Source organism: Cryptotermes secundus, unplaced genomic scaffold (genome assembly GCF_002891405.2).
Source record: "Cryptotermes secundus unplaced genomic scaffold, Csec_1.0 scaffold239, whole genome shotgun sequence".
Classification (NCBI taxonomy): Eukaryota; Metazoa; Arthropoda; class Insecta; order Blattodea; family Kalotermitidae; genus Cryptotermes; species Cryptotermes secundus.
The window spans coordinates 874,899-894,219 of NW_019734314.1; the positions used below are offsets into that span (position 1 = coordinate 874,899).

Genomic DNA, 19,321 nt, shown 5'->3' on the forward strand with positions numbered 1-19,321 from the left:
TGTACAGAGACGATACAGTGGATGTCAGCACAGTGAGGCGGTGGGTAGTGTGTTTCAACAGTGGCAAAAGTGAAGTGCACAACAAGCCACTCTCTGGGCGACCCTGCTCAGCTGCCACTCCTCACAATGAACAGCGCCTCGATCAGCTCATCCATACAGATCAGCAGATAATGACCAGGGAACTGTGTGCACAGCTTAATATCAGCTGTAATGCACTGGAAACAATGTTGGGGAAGCTGGATTATCGCTAAGTTTGTTCCAGGTGGGTCCTGAGGATGCTCACACAGGACCACAAAACTCATCAAATGGAAGTCTGTCAGGACCTGTTGCACCAGTCTGAGGCTGAAGGTGACAAGTTTCTGGACAGCATCGTCACCGGAGATGAGACGTGGTGTCACCACTACGAGCCAGAATCCAAAAGACAGTCCATGGAGTGGCAACATCCAGATTCCCCAAGAAAAAGAAGTTAAAGACACAGCCATGGGCAGGGAAAGTGATGTGCACAGTCTTTTTGGATAGGCAGGGTGTGATTTTGTTAGATTTCCTGGAGCCTGGTGAGACTATCAATTCTGAACACTACAAGACAACGCTGACTAAGCTGGTAGCCCGCATTTCCCGAGTCAGACCAGAGAAGCAGACAACCTTTCACTTGCAACACGATAATGCTAGACCCCATACCAGTTTGTGACCACCGCGCACATTGCAAAGTTTGGCTGGACTGTCCTACCACATCCACCTTATAGCCCCGATTTAGCACCTTCAGACTTCCATCTCTTTGGGCCTATGAAATATGGACTATGTGGGCAACATTTTCCAGACAATGATGCTGTCATTGCAGCTGTAAGAAAGTGGCTTGCCTCTGCTGGCGCAGACTTTTAAGAGCGCAGCATACAGGCTCTCTTTAATCGCTGACAAAAGTGCATAACGAATGGTGGTGATTATGTGGAAAAATTACTGTAAGTAGCTGAAATCTTGCTCTATTTAACTGCATTATTTTGCTTTCTGTATCTGTTGTAGTTTTCAATAAAAAAATAGGAGGCATTATATACGTAACGCTCCTCGTATTTATGTTATATGAGGAATTTACAATGAAACTGGTTTTAAATTTATGAACAAATCTACTCTCTAGTGCAAGCCACAAATCAGAGCACTAAACAACACACATTAATTTTAAAACAGGTTCTTCCATTACACATAAAAAATATGTTGTAGCATGGAACACATTATTAAGAGGAGTTTATATTAGGAAGAGCCATATGGAGACAGAGAATAATAATAATAATAATAATAATAATAACAAACATTTTGTCCAGAACCTCTCTCATCATGTATGTGCAAACATACACACACAAACCAAATTTTGGATGGCTTATATGTTCCTAAAATGTTGCACTAAATGAAAAATGTATTCCCTTGAGAATACATACAGCAAGGAAGAAATAGATGTGGGAATACAAATAATCAAGATACATCCTTTATTGTAACTATTTAAGGAAAGCAGGATACTTACTTTGTAAGATGAAATATGAAAATCAAATCAAGAAACATTCTGTCCACACAAAGAATCACTGCTCGAAGTTAAGTGTTTTGACCATACATTAATTCTGATACATCAGTTTCCGTGTAAAATTTAAGCAACAATTACTTCTGTAAGTTTCTTCTTAACAATTACTTCTGTTTAAGATACATATGGTAGATGTGTCTATCTCAAAACTTATCATTCCACAGAAACACCTTTCTCTAATTTCATAATTAACTCCACTTCTTCTTCCCATTAGCACACACAGGAGTATATAACCACAATAACCATTGGGAAACAAGTGTATAAGTGCACACATGAAAGACCAGGTTTCAACTGAGGGCTACATGTCCTTCAAACAAAGCAGCCAGATGAAGAACTACTGTCACTGAATTCAACCTTCCAGTTAAGAATATCGAGATGTCTAAGCCTGATGGATTTCCTTATGCTGGTTACGTCTTATAGTAAGATGAGCTGTACTAACAGTGCTGCAGTTTTAGTTGACAATAGTGGGGAACCGAGTAAAATATTGTGTGTCTGTTAGTTACTATAGGATTCTGACGATGGTGTATAACACTGATATATTGGGTTTTCGGACTTTATCTTTATCTTTTTATTTTAGTTATCTTAAAAACCAGGATGATGGATAAAGTCCAAAAACCCAATATATCATTGTGTGTCTGTTGTTCGGAATTGGAGTTGGAGTTGGAAAGGACTAGAATTGAGCTGAGAGCAACTCAACAGACCAACAAGGCGGCTACCAAAAGGTGTAAGGGAAGTTACTGACTTAAATTTTCAAACCGAAAGGGTTAAATTGGAAACAAACTGTCAATATTGCACTAACTTAAATAGAGAATTGCAAAAAGCAAAAGAAGAAATTTTAACTTATAGAAAAATAATAGAAGTGCTTCAAGCTGAATTAAGAGAAAACTCGTTAATAAATAATCCTAGTGAGCTAGAACAAAACAACAATTATTACGAACAGAATAAAGCATCATTAATGGAAGAAGACTGGGAAAAAAAAGAAAAGGAATTTGTTTGGACTAAATAGAAATCTAATACAAATAATACCAACTAATGTGAATAAAGTGGACTTAGTACATAACCTCAAAGATGATGATGAACGGACTAATATGGGAATGAACGAATTAGGAGAAACAAATGTGATGGAAATCCAACGAGATAATCGGTCTATCATAACTGCAAACCGCTTTGAAGTGCTGTCGAATCTCAAAGAGCCTGAATTCAAAAAGGTAACTCTTCAACAAACAAGTGGGAAGGTTAGAAGAAAAAAGGATAATCTTCAAAATCCAAGAAACAAGATTTTATTTCTTGGTGAGAGTCATGTGAGGGAAATGGCGGCTAAACTACGACATAACCTAGATGTGGAATACAGTGTTCAAGGACTAGTGAAACCTAGTGCAGATCTAGCAACAATTTTAACTGCAGGTGTGAATGATATTGAGGACTTCTCTAAAAAGGACTTGGTGATTGTGTGGGGTGGTACTAAGGATTTCAGCAGAAATGAGACTGATAAGAGACTGATCCAAATTAGGAACTTTGTAAACAGAATACTCACACAAACGTTATAGTTATGAGCCTACCACATAGACATGACTTGGAGCAAAAATCATGTGTAAATGATGAGGTGAAAAGGTTTAACAGAAAGTTAAAAAAATTATGAAGGTTTTCAGAACTTCATGTGTTATAGAAATAGAATACGAAAGGGACTCGTTTACTAAACATGGGTTACATATGAATTCTAGAGGTAAGGAGCAGATAATAAAAAGAATAGTAAAAGGAATTTTGGATATGTGGAGGGAGAAAAAGTCTGACCCAACTATAATGAACGGGAAGGATGAAAAAGAGCTAGAAGAGGAAGGGACTCATATTCCACCAACAAATTGACCCTTGAAGAAAGGTGGGAAAAGAAATGGTCAACCCAGGAACATAGGAGGTTTGATTGTCACTGAATTAGACAATACCCATGATAAACGTAACAGCTCACAATTTCCCTAAAAGTGGAGATAAAAATTGTGGCAAAAATCATAATGGACAGGTTGCTAACTCTAATACTACCAACTCAAATCAAGGGAAAACTAATCAATCTACATCTCATTTTCTGAAGGTATGTCATCAGAATGTAAGAGTCTTTATTTGATAAAACCGAACAACTGTTAAATTCCTTATTATTTGACCTGCCTCGTATAATAGTTTGACTGAACACCATTTAAAAGAATATGAAATAAATAAAATATGTGTAGATAATTATGCATTAGGGGCCAATTATTGTAGATCAACATACAAAAATGGGGGTGTATGCATATATATTTATAACTCAATTAAATTTAATTCTGTATCTGTGTCTAACTACTGTGTGGAAAAGGACATCGAAGCCTGTGCAATCAAATTAAGCCTGACAAGTATCACGTTGATCATATTAGCTATTTACAGGTCACCTATTGGAAACTTCAACAATTTTTTGCAAAAATTGGATACCATCTTGAATAAGCTACATAATAATAAAGTTGAATATGTTATATGTGGTGATGTAAATATAAATTATTTAGAAAATTGTGATAGAAGGTGACAACTTGATGCACTCTTAAATACATACAATCTAATAGGTACGGTTAATTTTCCAACACAAATTGTTAAGGTATCAAAAACAGCTACTGACAACATATATAAAAAAGAGACTAAAAATTATACAATTAAACCAATAATTAACGGACTATCTGATCATGATGCTCAGATGATAATAATTGATAATACTAATGTCATCTGAACAAGTAGGTAATCCTCAGTACATGAGAAATTATAGTAATTATAATATAACTAAATTTCAAGAAATGCTAAGCTATGAACTATGGGGTGATGATTTCACAAATGACAATGTAAACAATACTTTTAATGTATTTCTTAATACTTACTTAAGAATTTTTTACTCATGTTTTACTAAAAAAAATTATTACTTCCAAACTTAAATGCAACCCGTGGATGACTCAAGGGATACGGATTTCTTGTGAAAAAAAGGGGAAGTTATATCTTAAATATAGACAAGATGATGATCCACATTTTAAGCTGTATTATAAGAAATACTGTAAAGTGCTTACTAAAGTTATTAAAGAGGCTAAGAAAGTACACTATGATAATAAAATTTCAAAATCTTATAATAAAATAAAAACTACATGGTCAATTATTAAAAAAGAGACTGGATCTAAAACTCAGAAGGATGAACCCCAATCGCTGAAAGTCAATAATATTATGATACAGAACAAAAAGCACATTGCAAACATATTTAACGAATATTTTATCTCAGTAGCTCAGATAATTATAGATGATTTAAGCAATAATAAAACTCCAACATCAATCCATTATATTATCTGGGCAATAAATACACGTCTACTTTTAAATCTATCAAATGGCATTATGTCTCAACTGCTGAGATCAGAAAGATAATCAAATCTTTGAAGACCAAGTCTTCACATGGTTATGATGAAATTTCAACTAGAATTTTAAAAGCAAGTATGCCATATATAACTTCGCCACTAACTTACATTTGTAACCAATCCCTTGCCCAGGGAACGTTTCCAGACAGAATGAAATTTTCTGTCATTAAGCCAATTTTCAAAAGTGATAATGAATAAGAACCAGCCAACTATAGGCCTATTTCATTATTGTCAGCCTTTTCTAAGGTTTTTGAAAGGGTTATATATAATAAATTGTATGAACATATAGACAGTAATCATATATTGGACAATAATCAGTATGGTTTTAGACCTAATTCATCTACAGAAAAAGCATCTTTCAAATTAATAGAGGAAATACTAAAAGCAATGAATAATAGATAGTTTGTTGGAGGAATATTTTGCGACTTACACAAAGCCTTTGATTGTATCAATCATGATATACTTATCAAAAAATTAGAGTTTTATGGAATAACTGGCAAATTTGGTGCCTTAATTAAATCTTACCTGAATGGAAGATATCAAAGAGTAACCCTTGGCCCTAACAGTTCTATTAATAGCTCGTCTAGTTGGGCAGAAGTAAAATTTGGTGTACCCCAAGGTTCAGTTCTTGGCCCACTTATTTTCCTCTTGTATATAAATGACATAACTAAGGTTTCAATTAATGGAACAAACATATTCTTATATGCAGATGATACAAGTATAATTGTGACTAATCCGGAATACGCTGACTACAAATCAGCCATGACCAGAATATTTTACAATATTAATACATGGTTCAGAACCAATCTGCTAAAATTAAATATTCATAAAACCCACACTCTCCATTTCACTTTAATGAACTATGAGGATCATAATATGCATAATAATATTGATCAAAATTTACCAACTAACTTAGAGTGTATTAAATTTTTAGGCCTAAATATTGATAATAGGCTGTGTTGGAAGTATCATATTGATTACCTGGTTACAAAATTGAGTTCGTCTTGCTTTCTCATGAGATCAGTTAAGCCTATGATATCATTAAGTAGCTTAAGAATGATTTATTTTGCTTATATACATTCTGTGATGACATATGGAATTATCTTCTGGGGCAATTCTTCATACATGACAAAACGTTTTATGATCCAAAAGAAAGTCATAAGGATTATGATGGGATTAAAGAAAACAGATTCATGTAGAGACTCTTTCAAGGAAATGAAAATTCTGCCTTTGTGTTCTCAATACATATATTCCTTAATGCAACACACTATAAATAACATACAGATTATACAGTTTTATTTTTAGTCTAATACATTCTAGGATTATAGAGCTTTTAACAATGATGTATTTAGTGAGTTGACTTGTTCAAGTGTTGCAGTTGTAACAGTATGAATGCAAATAAATATGAATATGAATACATTTGTTTGCAAGAAATTCAATTCAATTCAATTCTTTATTATTTATGTGCTGAGTCAACAGCCGCAAGGCCAATTACAGACAGAGCACAGTGCAGATGAAAGTAATTACATTATAGACAAACTTATTATAAGTCAAACACAAATTACAGGTAAGTAACTGGAAGAAACAGTAATGAAGAAAAGTAAACAAACAAACAAATAAATGATAATTATAACAGTAATAATAATTTCATTATCATTAAACTAAGTGTTATTAAGAAGTGAGAAATGAAACATAAGTATTAATTAAGAAATGAATAGTATAGATTTTCAGAGGATAATAATAATAATTCATTTTGTTTTATTGGACATGCAAATAATAAAAATACTAACAGTTATTCTATATTTAAAATTTGTTTGGGTATAACATTCCTGGCTCCAAATACGTCAACATCCCTGCAGACAACATTAGCAGCTGTTGCGCATCTAGCAGAGGGACAATTTTTAGATGAGGAGCAAACATTGAACAACGTAAAATCTCTGATATACCGAGCAGGAACTCAGAGACCAACAATTTCCAGAACAGAAGGGCAGAATTTCAAGCCAAAATAAACTTGAATAAGAAAGAGAGCATCAAGGCGATGTCTCCTAGTACATAAAGTATGCAATTTTAACTCCTCAAGAGCAAGAGAATAATTGTAATGAACTTGAGGAAAGAAACATTTAAAACAAAGGGCCGCAAACCTCTGCTGGATGCGTTCCAGCTTGTTGGCATCAGTTGATGTAATCAAATTCCAGACTACGGACGCATATTCAAGCTTAGATGTAACTAACGTAGTGTACAATTTGAACATACAGTTTTTTTTTTTTTCCTTGGCACTACAGCCCCAGTGGGCCTAGGCCTACATCCATGAACTAGGTTCACTTCAGTTTTTCTAGATCTTACACACATGGTAGGACTCCTTGGGCGAGTGATCAGCTCATCGCAAGGCCTCTACCTGTAGACAAACACAGAAAAATGCACACAAACATCCATGCCCTGGGTGGGATTCGAACCCACGATCCTGGCTTCCGAGCGAGCAAAGACAGTGCACGCCTTAGACCACCTGGCTACCGTGACCGGCGAACATACAGTCTACCGATGAGAAATTGAAGGTAATGTTATGAACTAGACCCAACAGTTTCGCACATTGAGAGAAAATGTAATTTACCTGGTCATGGAAATACTGCTTAGCATCAATAAACACTCCCAGGTCTTTTACAGAATCGGTCCGGGCTATTGACGTTTGACAAAGTTTATAATCGTAGATATTGGTACCAGACAGAATGTTAACCTATTTCCACCGAGTACTTCTCTTACTAAAGTTCAAAAGGGTGCATATTATTCAGGTATAAAAATCTACAATCATCTGCCTAAAGAGCTGAAACAATTATCTAATAATCAGAAATCCTCTGAACGTTCCCTAAAAAGATTTTTACATGCTAACTCTTTTTATGCATTAAATGAGTATTTTAATTACAAATGTACATAAATTTGAATGTTTTAACGCCACATTTTAATATAGTTGGTATGTGAGATGTGAGGGGTTGTATTGTGGTTACTTGTGACTTATGTCTGTTAATCAGGATATTATCTTTTTGTCTCGTATTGTTGTATGTGTTAGATATTGTGGGTGATCTTTGTTGTGTGGCTTGTGTGACTTTGTGTATGTGTTTGGTGACTTTCCACATCCTGGGTCTGTTGCCTGTATGGATGTTTATGGAAAGTGGAGGATGTGTATGTATGTATATGACGAGTCCTGTATCAATGTATTTTGATTTATGGGAAAATGAAATAAAGAAAGCATTTAATTCAGTTAATTTGGGTAATTTGAGTGAAATTGTATTAATTCCAAGTTTTTATAGTAAAGCTCTTTTTATATTATGTTTAGTAATTATAATTGTAATAAGTTTTTTTTTGTTCTACTGTCTATGTTAGTTGACTAGTGTGTGTGATTTTGGTTGTGTGACTTATGTAATTTATTATATGTATACATCTATTATCAAAGGAACTATTTCCACATCCTAGGTTTTTTGCCTGTATGGATATATGGAAAATAAAGGAAATGAATGAATGAATGAATGAATGAATGAACGAACCTGTTATTACAAATGGCTTGCATTTATGATGATTTTGTGGGCATATTTTTAAAAAGGTGAAATGAAAAAAATAAAACCCAGAACTAATAACTCTTTACTTGTGATGAACGATATGGAATGATGAGTCAAAATTATATCTTTATATTATCACAAAGTGTAGGTTTCAAAAAGTAGATGAAGAACCACTGTTCTAGCTTGATGAGTTAACATGATTAATTACATGCTTGACAACTACAAGGTTACTCACTCACCTATCAAAGAGGTGTCTATCATGAGGCTCACGAACACCCACCAGTATTTCAACTGACCTTGATGAACTAGTTGATAAGTAGTAGTCGCAAAGACCGTTCACAAGCCACGATTCTTTGGCTGCAATGAAATATCAGTTCATAAGATAATTTGGTGAAACCTTCCATATGTTTCAGTTTTAAAATTCGTTAATAAAGGCTAACATAAAGAGTTCTAAAATATTTACACAGAAAATATTTCTAAATTTCTGTTACAAGTGGAATTTCCTCAGTATTCAAGAGTTAAAACTCTAAAGCTAATGGAAATTTTTCTTGAAGAATTTAAGCAATTATTTTTCTTAAATTTCTCTCACTTCATTAATTTGTCACTGTGGTTATACAAAGGTGACATCATCCCAAAAGAGTACAAGATACTGGTACAGCTTCACATTTCACAATTGTTTATTCTTTTCAATTACACATAGTAAATGAACTTTAGTGTAAGCATAAGAAATATCACATTTTGATCTTGCATACGTAATATGATGCGCAATGTGGAATTCCCCGTATACTACTGCAATGCAATCATCTCATGGCTTCCAAAAAATTGCTAAGCTGCTCAGATAGAAGAGTTGGACATTCCTCCTGACACAAGTCAGGCCACAGAAAATCTGACTGCTAGCACAACTGACAAATGTATGAGGGGCAGTGAAATGAAAATGGGTCAGAAGCCAAAATATATTACAGAACATTTCTTACCTCAAAAGTATTCTCCAAAACTGTTAATACTTTTATCCCACTGGGAGATAAGATGGTCAATCCCATCCTTGAAAAAGCTTGTGGGCTGTCTAGGGAACCACATCTTTACCCAGCGACACACGTCTTCATCCGATGCAAACCGATGTCCATGAATGTCTCTCTTCAGGTCTCCAAAAATGTGAAAATCACGTGGGGAGAGATCTGGACTGTAGGGGGGATGTTGACGCACTTCCCAACCAAATCTCTGTAGCATATTCCTCACAGAGTTGGCAGTGTGGGGTGTGCATTATAATGAAGAAGGATAAGGCTGTTCAATAGCATTCCTGGGCAGTCTCAGTTTCTGCAAGTGTCTTCTTAGCGATGTGCACTGATTGTGTCCCCATGCTCGAAAATTCGATAAGCAGAGGGCCCTGGCAATCGAAGAAGAACATCATCATCACTTTACCGGAACTTGGATTTCTTCAGTGGGGGAGAATTCACGTGTTTACACTGTTGGCTCTGCTGTTTGCTCTCAGGTTCAAAATGGTGGCACCAAGTTTCGTCCCCAGTGGCAATACGGGGCAGAAAAGCATCCTCTTCCTCGTGGTATTGTTGCAAGTGACTCAGTGATGCAGCCATTCTCTGAGTCTTCTGTTCCTCTGTGAGTTGATGTGGAACCCACTGCGTGCAGATTTTGTGGTACAGCAGGTGTTTTTTGTCACAATGGCGTTGTACGGAACCGTGACTTATTCCCATCAAAAGCGGCCTCCATAGTTTAGGGGTAAAGTTCCCACCTCATGAATCAAGGTATGCGGGTTCAAACCCGGTGGAGGTCATGGAATTTTTAAGGGAAGAAAAATTCAGGGAACAAGTCCTCCAGGAGGGACTTTAAGCCGTGGGTCCCGTGTCGTAGATTTACGGCACGTAAAAGATCCTCATGTCTCTAGGAGACCTCTGAGCAAAATTAGGCAATAATTTCCCTCCCAAGTAGTTTCCAATGCCTCTGGTAGATGGGGGAAATATNGCCTGGGGGAGCATCACCTTGCAGTGACACACGTCCCTCTCGGAATCTCTTATGCCATACCAGCACATGCGAACATGACATGCTGTGTTCGCAGTAAACAACACACATGCAACGATGAATTTCTCATCCTCCTACTCCTTCAGCAGTCAAAAAGCACACTACACTTTGCTGTTCTTCTTTATCCACCTCCATTACTAATGTTGGACCACACGTAGTGCTAACCTTACTTCCAGCACAATAAATAAACGACTAGTGTGCAAGGGCACGTTGTAACTGTGCTTTCCCAAGTCCCACCAGATGTTCGTACCATAAGCAAATTCCAGTGTTACCAACTTGCGCGCCATGTGAGTTATGTGTGGTGACCCATTTTCATTTGACTGCCCCTTATACATTACAAACAAATTGAATCTATCTTATAGCAGCTACCAGAAATACTCTTTAATGTTCCACATGCATTCCTGACACACAGCAAACTTGAGATGAGAAATCCCAATCTCTTGTACAAAGTGTATTAAAGATTCTGGAGGAAGAGTTTTCAAGCCCAGAACCAATTCATCCAATTTCTATTGAGTTAGCACCCAGCAGTTTAATGCAGTTCTCTCTGTCCAGTAATGATCCACAGGTTTAAATCTGTTTCTAATTCTATGTGTAGTTCTTCTATGTGGAACTGTACAATCCTGAGATGAATATTACAATCTTATTTTCTATAAAGAACAATTTTTCAATCTGTAACTTGCATGTGGCAATTCAACATAGGAAATGGCAAATGAGTGAATGTTTATAGAACAAGTCAGTAGCAGGAGCTCGCGATCCCAGTCAATTGGTACGTAACACACAAGCTCACTTCACAGCAGATGTTAAACAATTTACTGTGGTAAAAAAAGGTAAAGTTGTCCTTGTGCTTAACTAATTAAGCACTACGCCATGAAGACATACGGGGGAGTGGCTGTATAGATCCACATTCTTTTGACCTCGGCACTAGCTGGAGGTGAGTGGTCAGCTTCACACCCCAGTCGCTTTAACCATGGTACCCATCGGATAGGAGGTTGGGTGAACCCCAGAGCCAGTCTGGATGGCATGGAGAAGAGAAAATTCTTGACCCTACTGGGACTCGAGCTCCAACCCCTCGGTCTTTCAGCCTACAGTCAGTTGCTATACCAACTACATGTCCTGGCTACTAATATAGCGGCATAAAACTGAAGAAAATTTGTAATGAATCCAGGCCATAGATATGTGGCTTGTTACTTGCCTGAATCTCTGCAACCTCACTACACAGGTGGGGGATCCCCAACCCTTTTGCAAGTGCAGCTCACTGAATCACAGGAAGCTCTAACATGATTCACACACAGACACACGTTGAGCCCTTCTTGAGAAGCCGCCAATTCTGCAGCTACTCAAGAACTTCCCAGCATTTTATGGAACCTGAAGGTTCTTTACCGTGTTCACAAGAGCCCTCCACCAGTCCCTATCCTGCATCAAATCTGTCCCGCCCATACCATCCCATCCTATCTCTCTAAGGTCCATTTTAATACTGTTCACCCACCTATGTCCTGGTCTTCCCAGTGGTGTCTTTCCTTCTGGTTTTCCCACCAATATCCTATAAACATTCCTCCTCTCCCACATTCATGATACATGCCCTGTCCATCTTATCCTCCTTCACTTTATCATTCTAATTATACTTGGAAAAAAGGAAAAGTTATGAAGCTCCTCATTATGCAGTTTTCTCCAATCTCCCATCACTTCACCACTCTTTCATCCAAATATTCTCCTCAACACCCTGTTCTCACACATCCTCAGTCTATGTTCCTCCCTTAATGTCAGAGACAAAGTTCCACACACATACATAACCACAGGCAAAATTATAGTTATGTATATTCTAATTCTTATGCTCTAATATGATCACACTGTATAATTTCATTCATTATTCCTTTTCCTTCCCCTTCCTTCACTCTCACACTCACATATGCACTTGCACAGATACTTGCATATACATTCTCATTCTATTTCTCTCTCTCTCACACACACACACACACACACGCGCGCGCGTGCATGCGCACAGCCCAATGTGCACCCATTTTCACTAGAGCTCTTCAAAAGAATGCCATGGCCACAACCTGTCTGACTGAGACTCTACTAATATCTGCTGGCTCCACCACAGCATAGCCCAAGATTTCCATTCCACGCCCAGCCAATGAAAGATGGGACAATAAAAAGAAATTATGGAATATCCAGAAACCCCTCACCTCTAAAACTGGCAAATTACAACAGATTTTAATGTGTAACCATACAATGTCAACAATACCAAGTACAATGTGCCAGTAGCAGGATGTTGCCCAACTATGAAGCACTTAAAACAGCAAGCCAAAACAAAAAACACTGTAACATTCTGAATCTACAGACCTGAAATCTGCCATGCCCTAAGTGTGGCTGTTTACATCATTATGATGCCAATAAATACCGTTAGATCAGGCCCATACCACATGTTCTGAACCAGCGGTTCCCAAAGTGGGATGTACCACCCCTTGGGTGGTACAGTGGGTGGGGGCATTGGGTTACCTAGGGGAGTACTAAGACACAATGGGTGGCATGAGGGCACATAAGGTAGCCCCTCTCGGCACAATGCTCACATATTTATAACTGAAGTGACTTCAGACCAGACAGTGGGAAACTGGTATCACTTCATCAAGCCCATCCGTATCATTAAGATTTTACTATCAGTGAAAATAGTTATTAATTGTGGTATTTTATTATTATCTTCCTTAATGAGTTGTGAGAGCTGCTATTCTGAACAATGTTTTTCGTAACATAGGACAGGGGGTAAGTTTGTGAAACCTAGGCAGCAGTGGCCCCAAAAAAGTTTGGGAACCACTGATCTAAAAGAGCACATAAATTCAAAATGGAAACAACTTCCCACAGACTTTCTCTCCTTGTGGAGTCATGACTTGTGGAGATATATGGAGGCAGAAGACAAAGTTTATTTCATTTCATAACCTGAAAATCTGTAGTATATAATCTCAAATTAGTTTCACTCACTAAGGATACTACAACATAACAGATGTCCTCATTGTATCTGCATACTCATCAAAGGGTTAATGCTTAATATAAAATGTTAAAAATACTCACTATTAAGGAAGATTTCACGAAATTTTTTCTTGCTTTCTTCTACAATTTCTGGTTGATTTGATTCTAGCCGATCTAATAGCTCGGCTACCTCCATGATTTATGTTCCATTCATTAAGCCAAAAGAGCAATTATTTTTACCAGAGAAAAGATCTGTAGACCAAAAGGAGCCTTTCATGTGATGAAGCCATTGTTACATTATTAGTATTGTCTGAAAAAAAAAAAATTCTTTACAACCTCAAGTATACAATATTATATTTAAGCATCCTGTCACACTCTACACAATATATGACATAAACTCCATCCTAAGTGCAACAATTTATTGTAGTTCTTTCATCTTGCTTTCTTCTATACTACATGTTTTGGCCGCAAATGGCCATCATCAGGTGTATACTCTCACGTAGCTGCCTGCTACACTGCACGTAGTTTAAAATTTAAAAAACACTAGTCTTCCCAATTGTTCATTTCGCTGTTGCTAACAGGTTTCAATATATCTGAATCTTCCCCGCTGATATCTGTCAGATATGTACAAAATCTTTGTTAACCTACACAAGTATATTACACCTCAATACAAATGAAACTAACAATATTTCTAGCAAGTTAATCCAAAATCTTGTTTCCATGTCCTTTTATAGTCATAAAACCAAAGGAAAGATGTAATACATGCAGTATTTTAAGATGGAAAACACATTGTAAGAAGTCACTGCAAACTATAATGGACAGAAGGTTAATGAAGGGAATTCCCTGAATCCCCACCCCCATAGAACCATCAGCAAGAGAAATAACCAATTTTAATTGTTTCTTGCATCCTGTTGTGTGTTTAATCAATAGTAGAGTGAATTTACCGACTACACAACACGTTTTTTATTATCACTACATGTTTCGACCTTAAGAGGTCATCTTCAGGTGTATGAACACAGCTGTATAATTACACGTGGTCACATTCACTTTTTACTCATTCAACCTGTATCTTATCCAGACTTACGCTCACTAATATATTGAGTTCTTTTTATAAAACACAGGTTAAAATTATTATTATTCTAATTTAATTGTTAAAAGTTAAAAGTTCGTGAATCGAACTTAACCTTTAACAATTAAATTAGAATAATAATAATTTTAACCTGTGTTTCATAAAAAAAATATATAAAAAGAACTCGATATATTAGTGAGCATAAGTCTGGATAAGATACAAGATCAAATGAGTAAAAAGTGAATGTGGCCGCGTGTAATTATACAGCTGTGTTCATACACCTGAAGATGACCTCTTAAGGTCGAAACATGTAGTGATAATAAAAAACATGTTGTGTAGTCAGTAAATTCACTCTAATATTGAAATAACCAATGGTAGGTAAGAGCAATAGATGATACAAATAACTACCAATATCATGGGCTAAAAACACAGTATAGCAATGAAATGGTTGTCAGAATTTACTGTTACCTTACATTATGTTGTGTCTAACATAATAACCGAATCTTTTGCACATGTGACCTATAGAGCCTGCATATGATGCATCATGAAGATATATATTACATGTTATGAACATGCATCCAAACATATATAATAAGTCATTCTGCAAAGAACTAATCGCCTACTTTCCTTTGACACAACAAGGACCACATAGAAAATGACATGTTCAGCAATTCTTTTATTGTTGTGGTTGTATTCATCGCCATAGTAACAGTTTCTTTCAAGCTGCTGCCTAGCAACAAAAGGGGGATACACATACAGACACGCAGGCTGATGGGAGGGATTTATGAAGTATGCCGCTGGAATGGGCTTAGATGCCATGATATACATATCATGTTTCATAAAGGTTGGTTCAGGCATTCAAAAGTTGATAGAGGCAGATTCACAGACATATACAGCATGCTGATCTCATAGACCTACTTTTATTTGTTGAAAATAAGGAAAGTATGCTAAAAATAAGCTAACATCAGAACATATCACTTTTCTGTATTTGTTAAGATAATGTAACATGTGATAATTTATAATATTTTACCATGAACTAAAAATTAAATGTAGTGACAAAGTCTCAACAAACTGCAAGAAAGGTTCTTGTTACAGTTCACAACTCACACGCCACTTTAAAAAGATTAAAAGGAATTCAAACTTTGAATTAAACATTTAATTCACTTTGTCTTATGGAACTCAAAGTATTGTAATAATTAGAAACAGGAAAAAGAACAGGCCAAACCCTGACTAAAGGTAAGTAAGTTGTCCCTGTGCTTATCTAATTAAGCACTACACTATAAAGGCAAATGGAGTGGATGTATACATCCATAGCTGGAAAACTTCAGTTCCAACAACAAAGAAGAAACCTACTACTCCCACACTAAAAATGAACAAACCTTTTGCAGACATAGCTATTGCCTAATATCTTTATTATGTTCTGGCTAAAATACTGGATAAATTGAGTCTTCTTCTCCCTCTGTACTGTCTATGTTCAGGCTTCTAGGACCTGTTCCAAGTGTTACTGCTGATTTGATCACCTTCTATCAGGTCACCCAATATTTCTTCTTCCCCAAGGTCTGTACTGCATTGCTTCCTTAGGCAGTATCGTATCTTCTATCCTTTGAATGTGAGCTCTATGTTGACTTCCATGTTTCTTAATAATGTGGAGTGATGACTGAAAGCCAGAATAGTGAGAAAAGAGAAGCAGCTATTGCTATGCAGTGGTGCAGTAAACGTGTTTCCATGGCAACAAACAAACACGCAACAGTGGATGAACACAGTCGTCGGTCCCGCACAACTTGGAACCAAGAATGACTGTGCTGATGACAGCCAGCAACAATTTACCAGACAGATACTCAAAAGTTGACCGTCGGAGGTCAGAGTAGTCAGCAGTCTTGAGCCGCACTGTTAACACACTACCTAATGACGACTATAAAACAAACAGAAGTCTTGATGTGTGCTGTAGTTGTAGTGATCTATAGAGCGCAAATTAGTTGCACTGTTACAGTTATTTGTAGTTACAAGTTATGAGTGTTCCACCTGTCAATCTAAGCCATGTCTAGTCACTAACCCATGAGAATATCCTCCACTATGTTAGCTACAGAATGTTGCTCTCTGACTGCTTCAGTGCATATCTCTTGGATAAAAAAAGATCTGTCAACATACATCTGGGGAATCAACACCAACAATCTGGTGTCCTATTCAAAGCACCACGAACACCCTACTACAAGGATGGTGAACCTTTTCATTGTCCGGCACCAAACTTGCATTAATGGTTACTTACCAATAAGAAGGTGTGGAGCTATCCTCATTGCTCCGTACCACCTAGCACTCTTAATGATATACTTGCTGCTGCATATTTGTTAGATCTTCTTCAATACATACTTTATACATGACTCTAAGAACACAAACTGCATTTATTTTGTCTAAGGTACGGCTTCTTAAATCTGACCTACTGCATTTCAGTTCACAATAATCAACATGCTAATACATCATGTTTCATTGTAGTGCCCTCTCTGGGGGCAAACATCATTCTCAATATTCTGGGCAGATACATACAGTAACAGCGAAAATATATTTTATGAGTTGAAGTTATGGCTTGGTGAACTACTGAAATATCAAGTGACTCCAGCTGTTAATACAGACAAAACCTGTAATCACTGGCATCAGCCAACATCTCAGTCAGTGCCAAAGGTTCACGATCCATCATCCAGAAGACTGGTGTCGCAGCAATACTCTAGGCATGTCCAAATTTGGCTGGGTTCTGGCCAGCTTTCCTCACTTTCTCCAAGTGAATGGCAGAAAGATACCTTGAAACAGACCACAAGCATCTCCTTCCAAACCCCTTACCTACTCAATCATGATGGTCTCCCTATCAACTTATTCAGATGAAACAGCACTGTTAAATAACCTAAGAATTTAAGATTTGAGGCTTTCATGGTGGTGACTATGAAGAAAGCAGTCTTCTGGGATTTGGCACCGTGTATATGTGGTGTTAACCGACGTTTCGGAGGAACGTATCGCCTCCATCTTCAGGGTAGATGAAAAAATATAAGAAATCTGCAAGCGAAGAGACTGTGCAGTCTGCTTTTACCGGTTCTCACGGTCTCTTCGCTTGCAGATTTCTTATATTTTTTCATCTACCCTGAAGATGGAGGCGATACGTTCCTCCGAAACGTCGGTTAACACCACATATACACGGTGCCAAATCCCAGAAGACTGCTTTCTTCAACCTAAGAATTAATTGCTCAGTCAGCCTGAGTAGAAGATAATTACACATTCTGACAGTCTGTCCCAGGGACCTAGGTCCCTGACAAATGAGACAATCTTTATCTACTGGATACCTAGCCACATAAAACAATAAGTGGAGATCCTGTTCACAGAGGTGGAAGAATGTAATTAACAGAATAACAATAACCAGTTGGACAACAAAAGCAGTTCATGCCAAACACATGTTCACTGCTTATAGAGAAAATGAGGAAGCTAAGCATAATGGAAAAAAAGATATTTCCACTTATAACAATTCTGTAATGCTAAATGTTTGGATCGAGGCCTTTCACGAAGGACTCTGCCATCATTCAAGTTTCAGTATGGTTGAAACTATTTTCAAGTCATATTTTACTGATCTGTGAGTGAGGTTCACAGAGAAGGAAGCTTAGAGAAAATAGCATACATTTTAGATGGGTCTGGTGAATCAATCTCTATGAATTAAATGTTACAAGTCAGAATGATCAACAGCTCCTGATATGTACAATGTTGGAAAATTTTTCCACTACAAATATTCAAGTTATTGTTCTTACATTAATTCCTGCACTACAAGATATGTATAAAGAGTCAATCCTTGCTGAATATGAACTTGTGAAGGACAGGTTTTTACTACTTGAATTATTGCCCCTTGTTTACTTACACACAGGAAAACTGTGTTTACATGCAATTCACTTTTGTTACACTGTCAGGGTAATTAGCTTTGAAGCAGTTCATAACACTGAGCACCTTTAAAACCACTTTTGCTTCACTAATAACTTCAACATGTATATCAACTAAAATTTTTAGATGTCAATTTGAGTGCCTTTTGTAAAGATAAAGACCTTGAAGTTTGTGCAGTGAAACTTCCTTTTCTGCATGGTAATATTTGTGTTCTATCTATTTACAGAGCACCATCTGGTAACTTTGCTTATTTTCTGAAGGGATTAGATGCTATTTTAAATTTCTTGCATGATACTAAGTTGGAATTGATAATATGTGGTGATATCAATATAAATTATCTAACTGATAGTAATAACAAGAAACAATTGGATGTTCTATTATCTTCTTTTAACCTTTCTAGTATAGTAGATTTTCCTACTAGGATCCAAATCAACTCAGCCTCTGCTATTGATAATATTTTTATTGATCTTCACAGACATGGAAATTATACTATATGTCCTCATGTTAATGGACTGTCTGACCATGATGTCCAGATCTTATATATGAATAACATTGTTTTACATAACCGAAATAGCTGTAGGCATTTTGTTAGGAAATTCAGTAAAGCTTCTAGAAATGAGTTCTTGACTCAATTAAGTTATGAAACTTGGGATAACGTATTTGTTGATCAGAATATTGATTCAATTTTCAATTCATTTCTTAATACTTATTTAAAAATATTTAATTGTAGCTTCCCTAAAAAATTAGTTATGAATAATATGAAATACAACCCTTGGATGACGAGGGGCATAAAGACCTCATGTCAACATAAAAGAGAGCTCTATTT

The 19,321-nt window shown here is 36.6% G+C and overlaps 1 protein-coding gene across 5 annotated transcripts in view; it reads right to left on the minus strand.

Moving 5' to 3' along the window:
- LOC111868529 (hamartin) overlaps nt 1-19,321 on the minus strand; it is a 64,571-nt gene that overhangs the window by 40,427 nt on the left and 4,823 nt on the right. For all 5 annotated transcript variants that reach the window (XM_023859241.2, XM_023859243.2, XM_023859242.2 and 2 more), the window contains exons 2-3: nt 13,620-13,827; nt 8,759-8,876 (exon numbers count right to left, since the gene is read on the minus strand). In XM_023859241.2, the coding sequence (XP_023715009.1) occupies nt 8,759-8,876; nt 13,620-13,713 (212 nt within the window). In that variant the 5' untranslated portion in view covers nt 13,714-13,827. The remainder of the gene's footprint in view (nt 1-8,758; nt 8,877-13,619; nt 13,828-19,321) is intronic.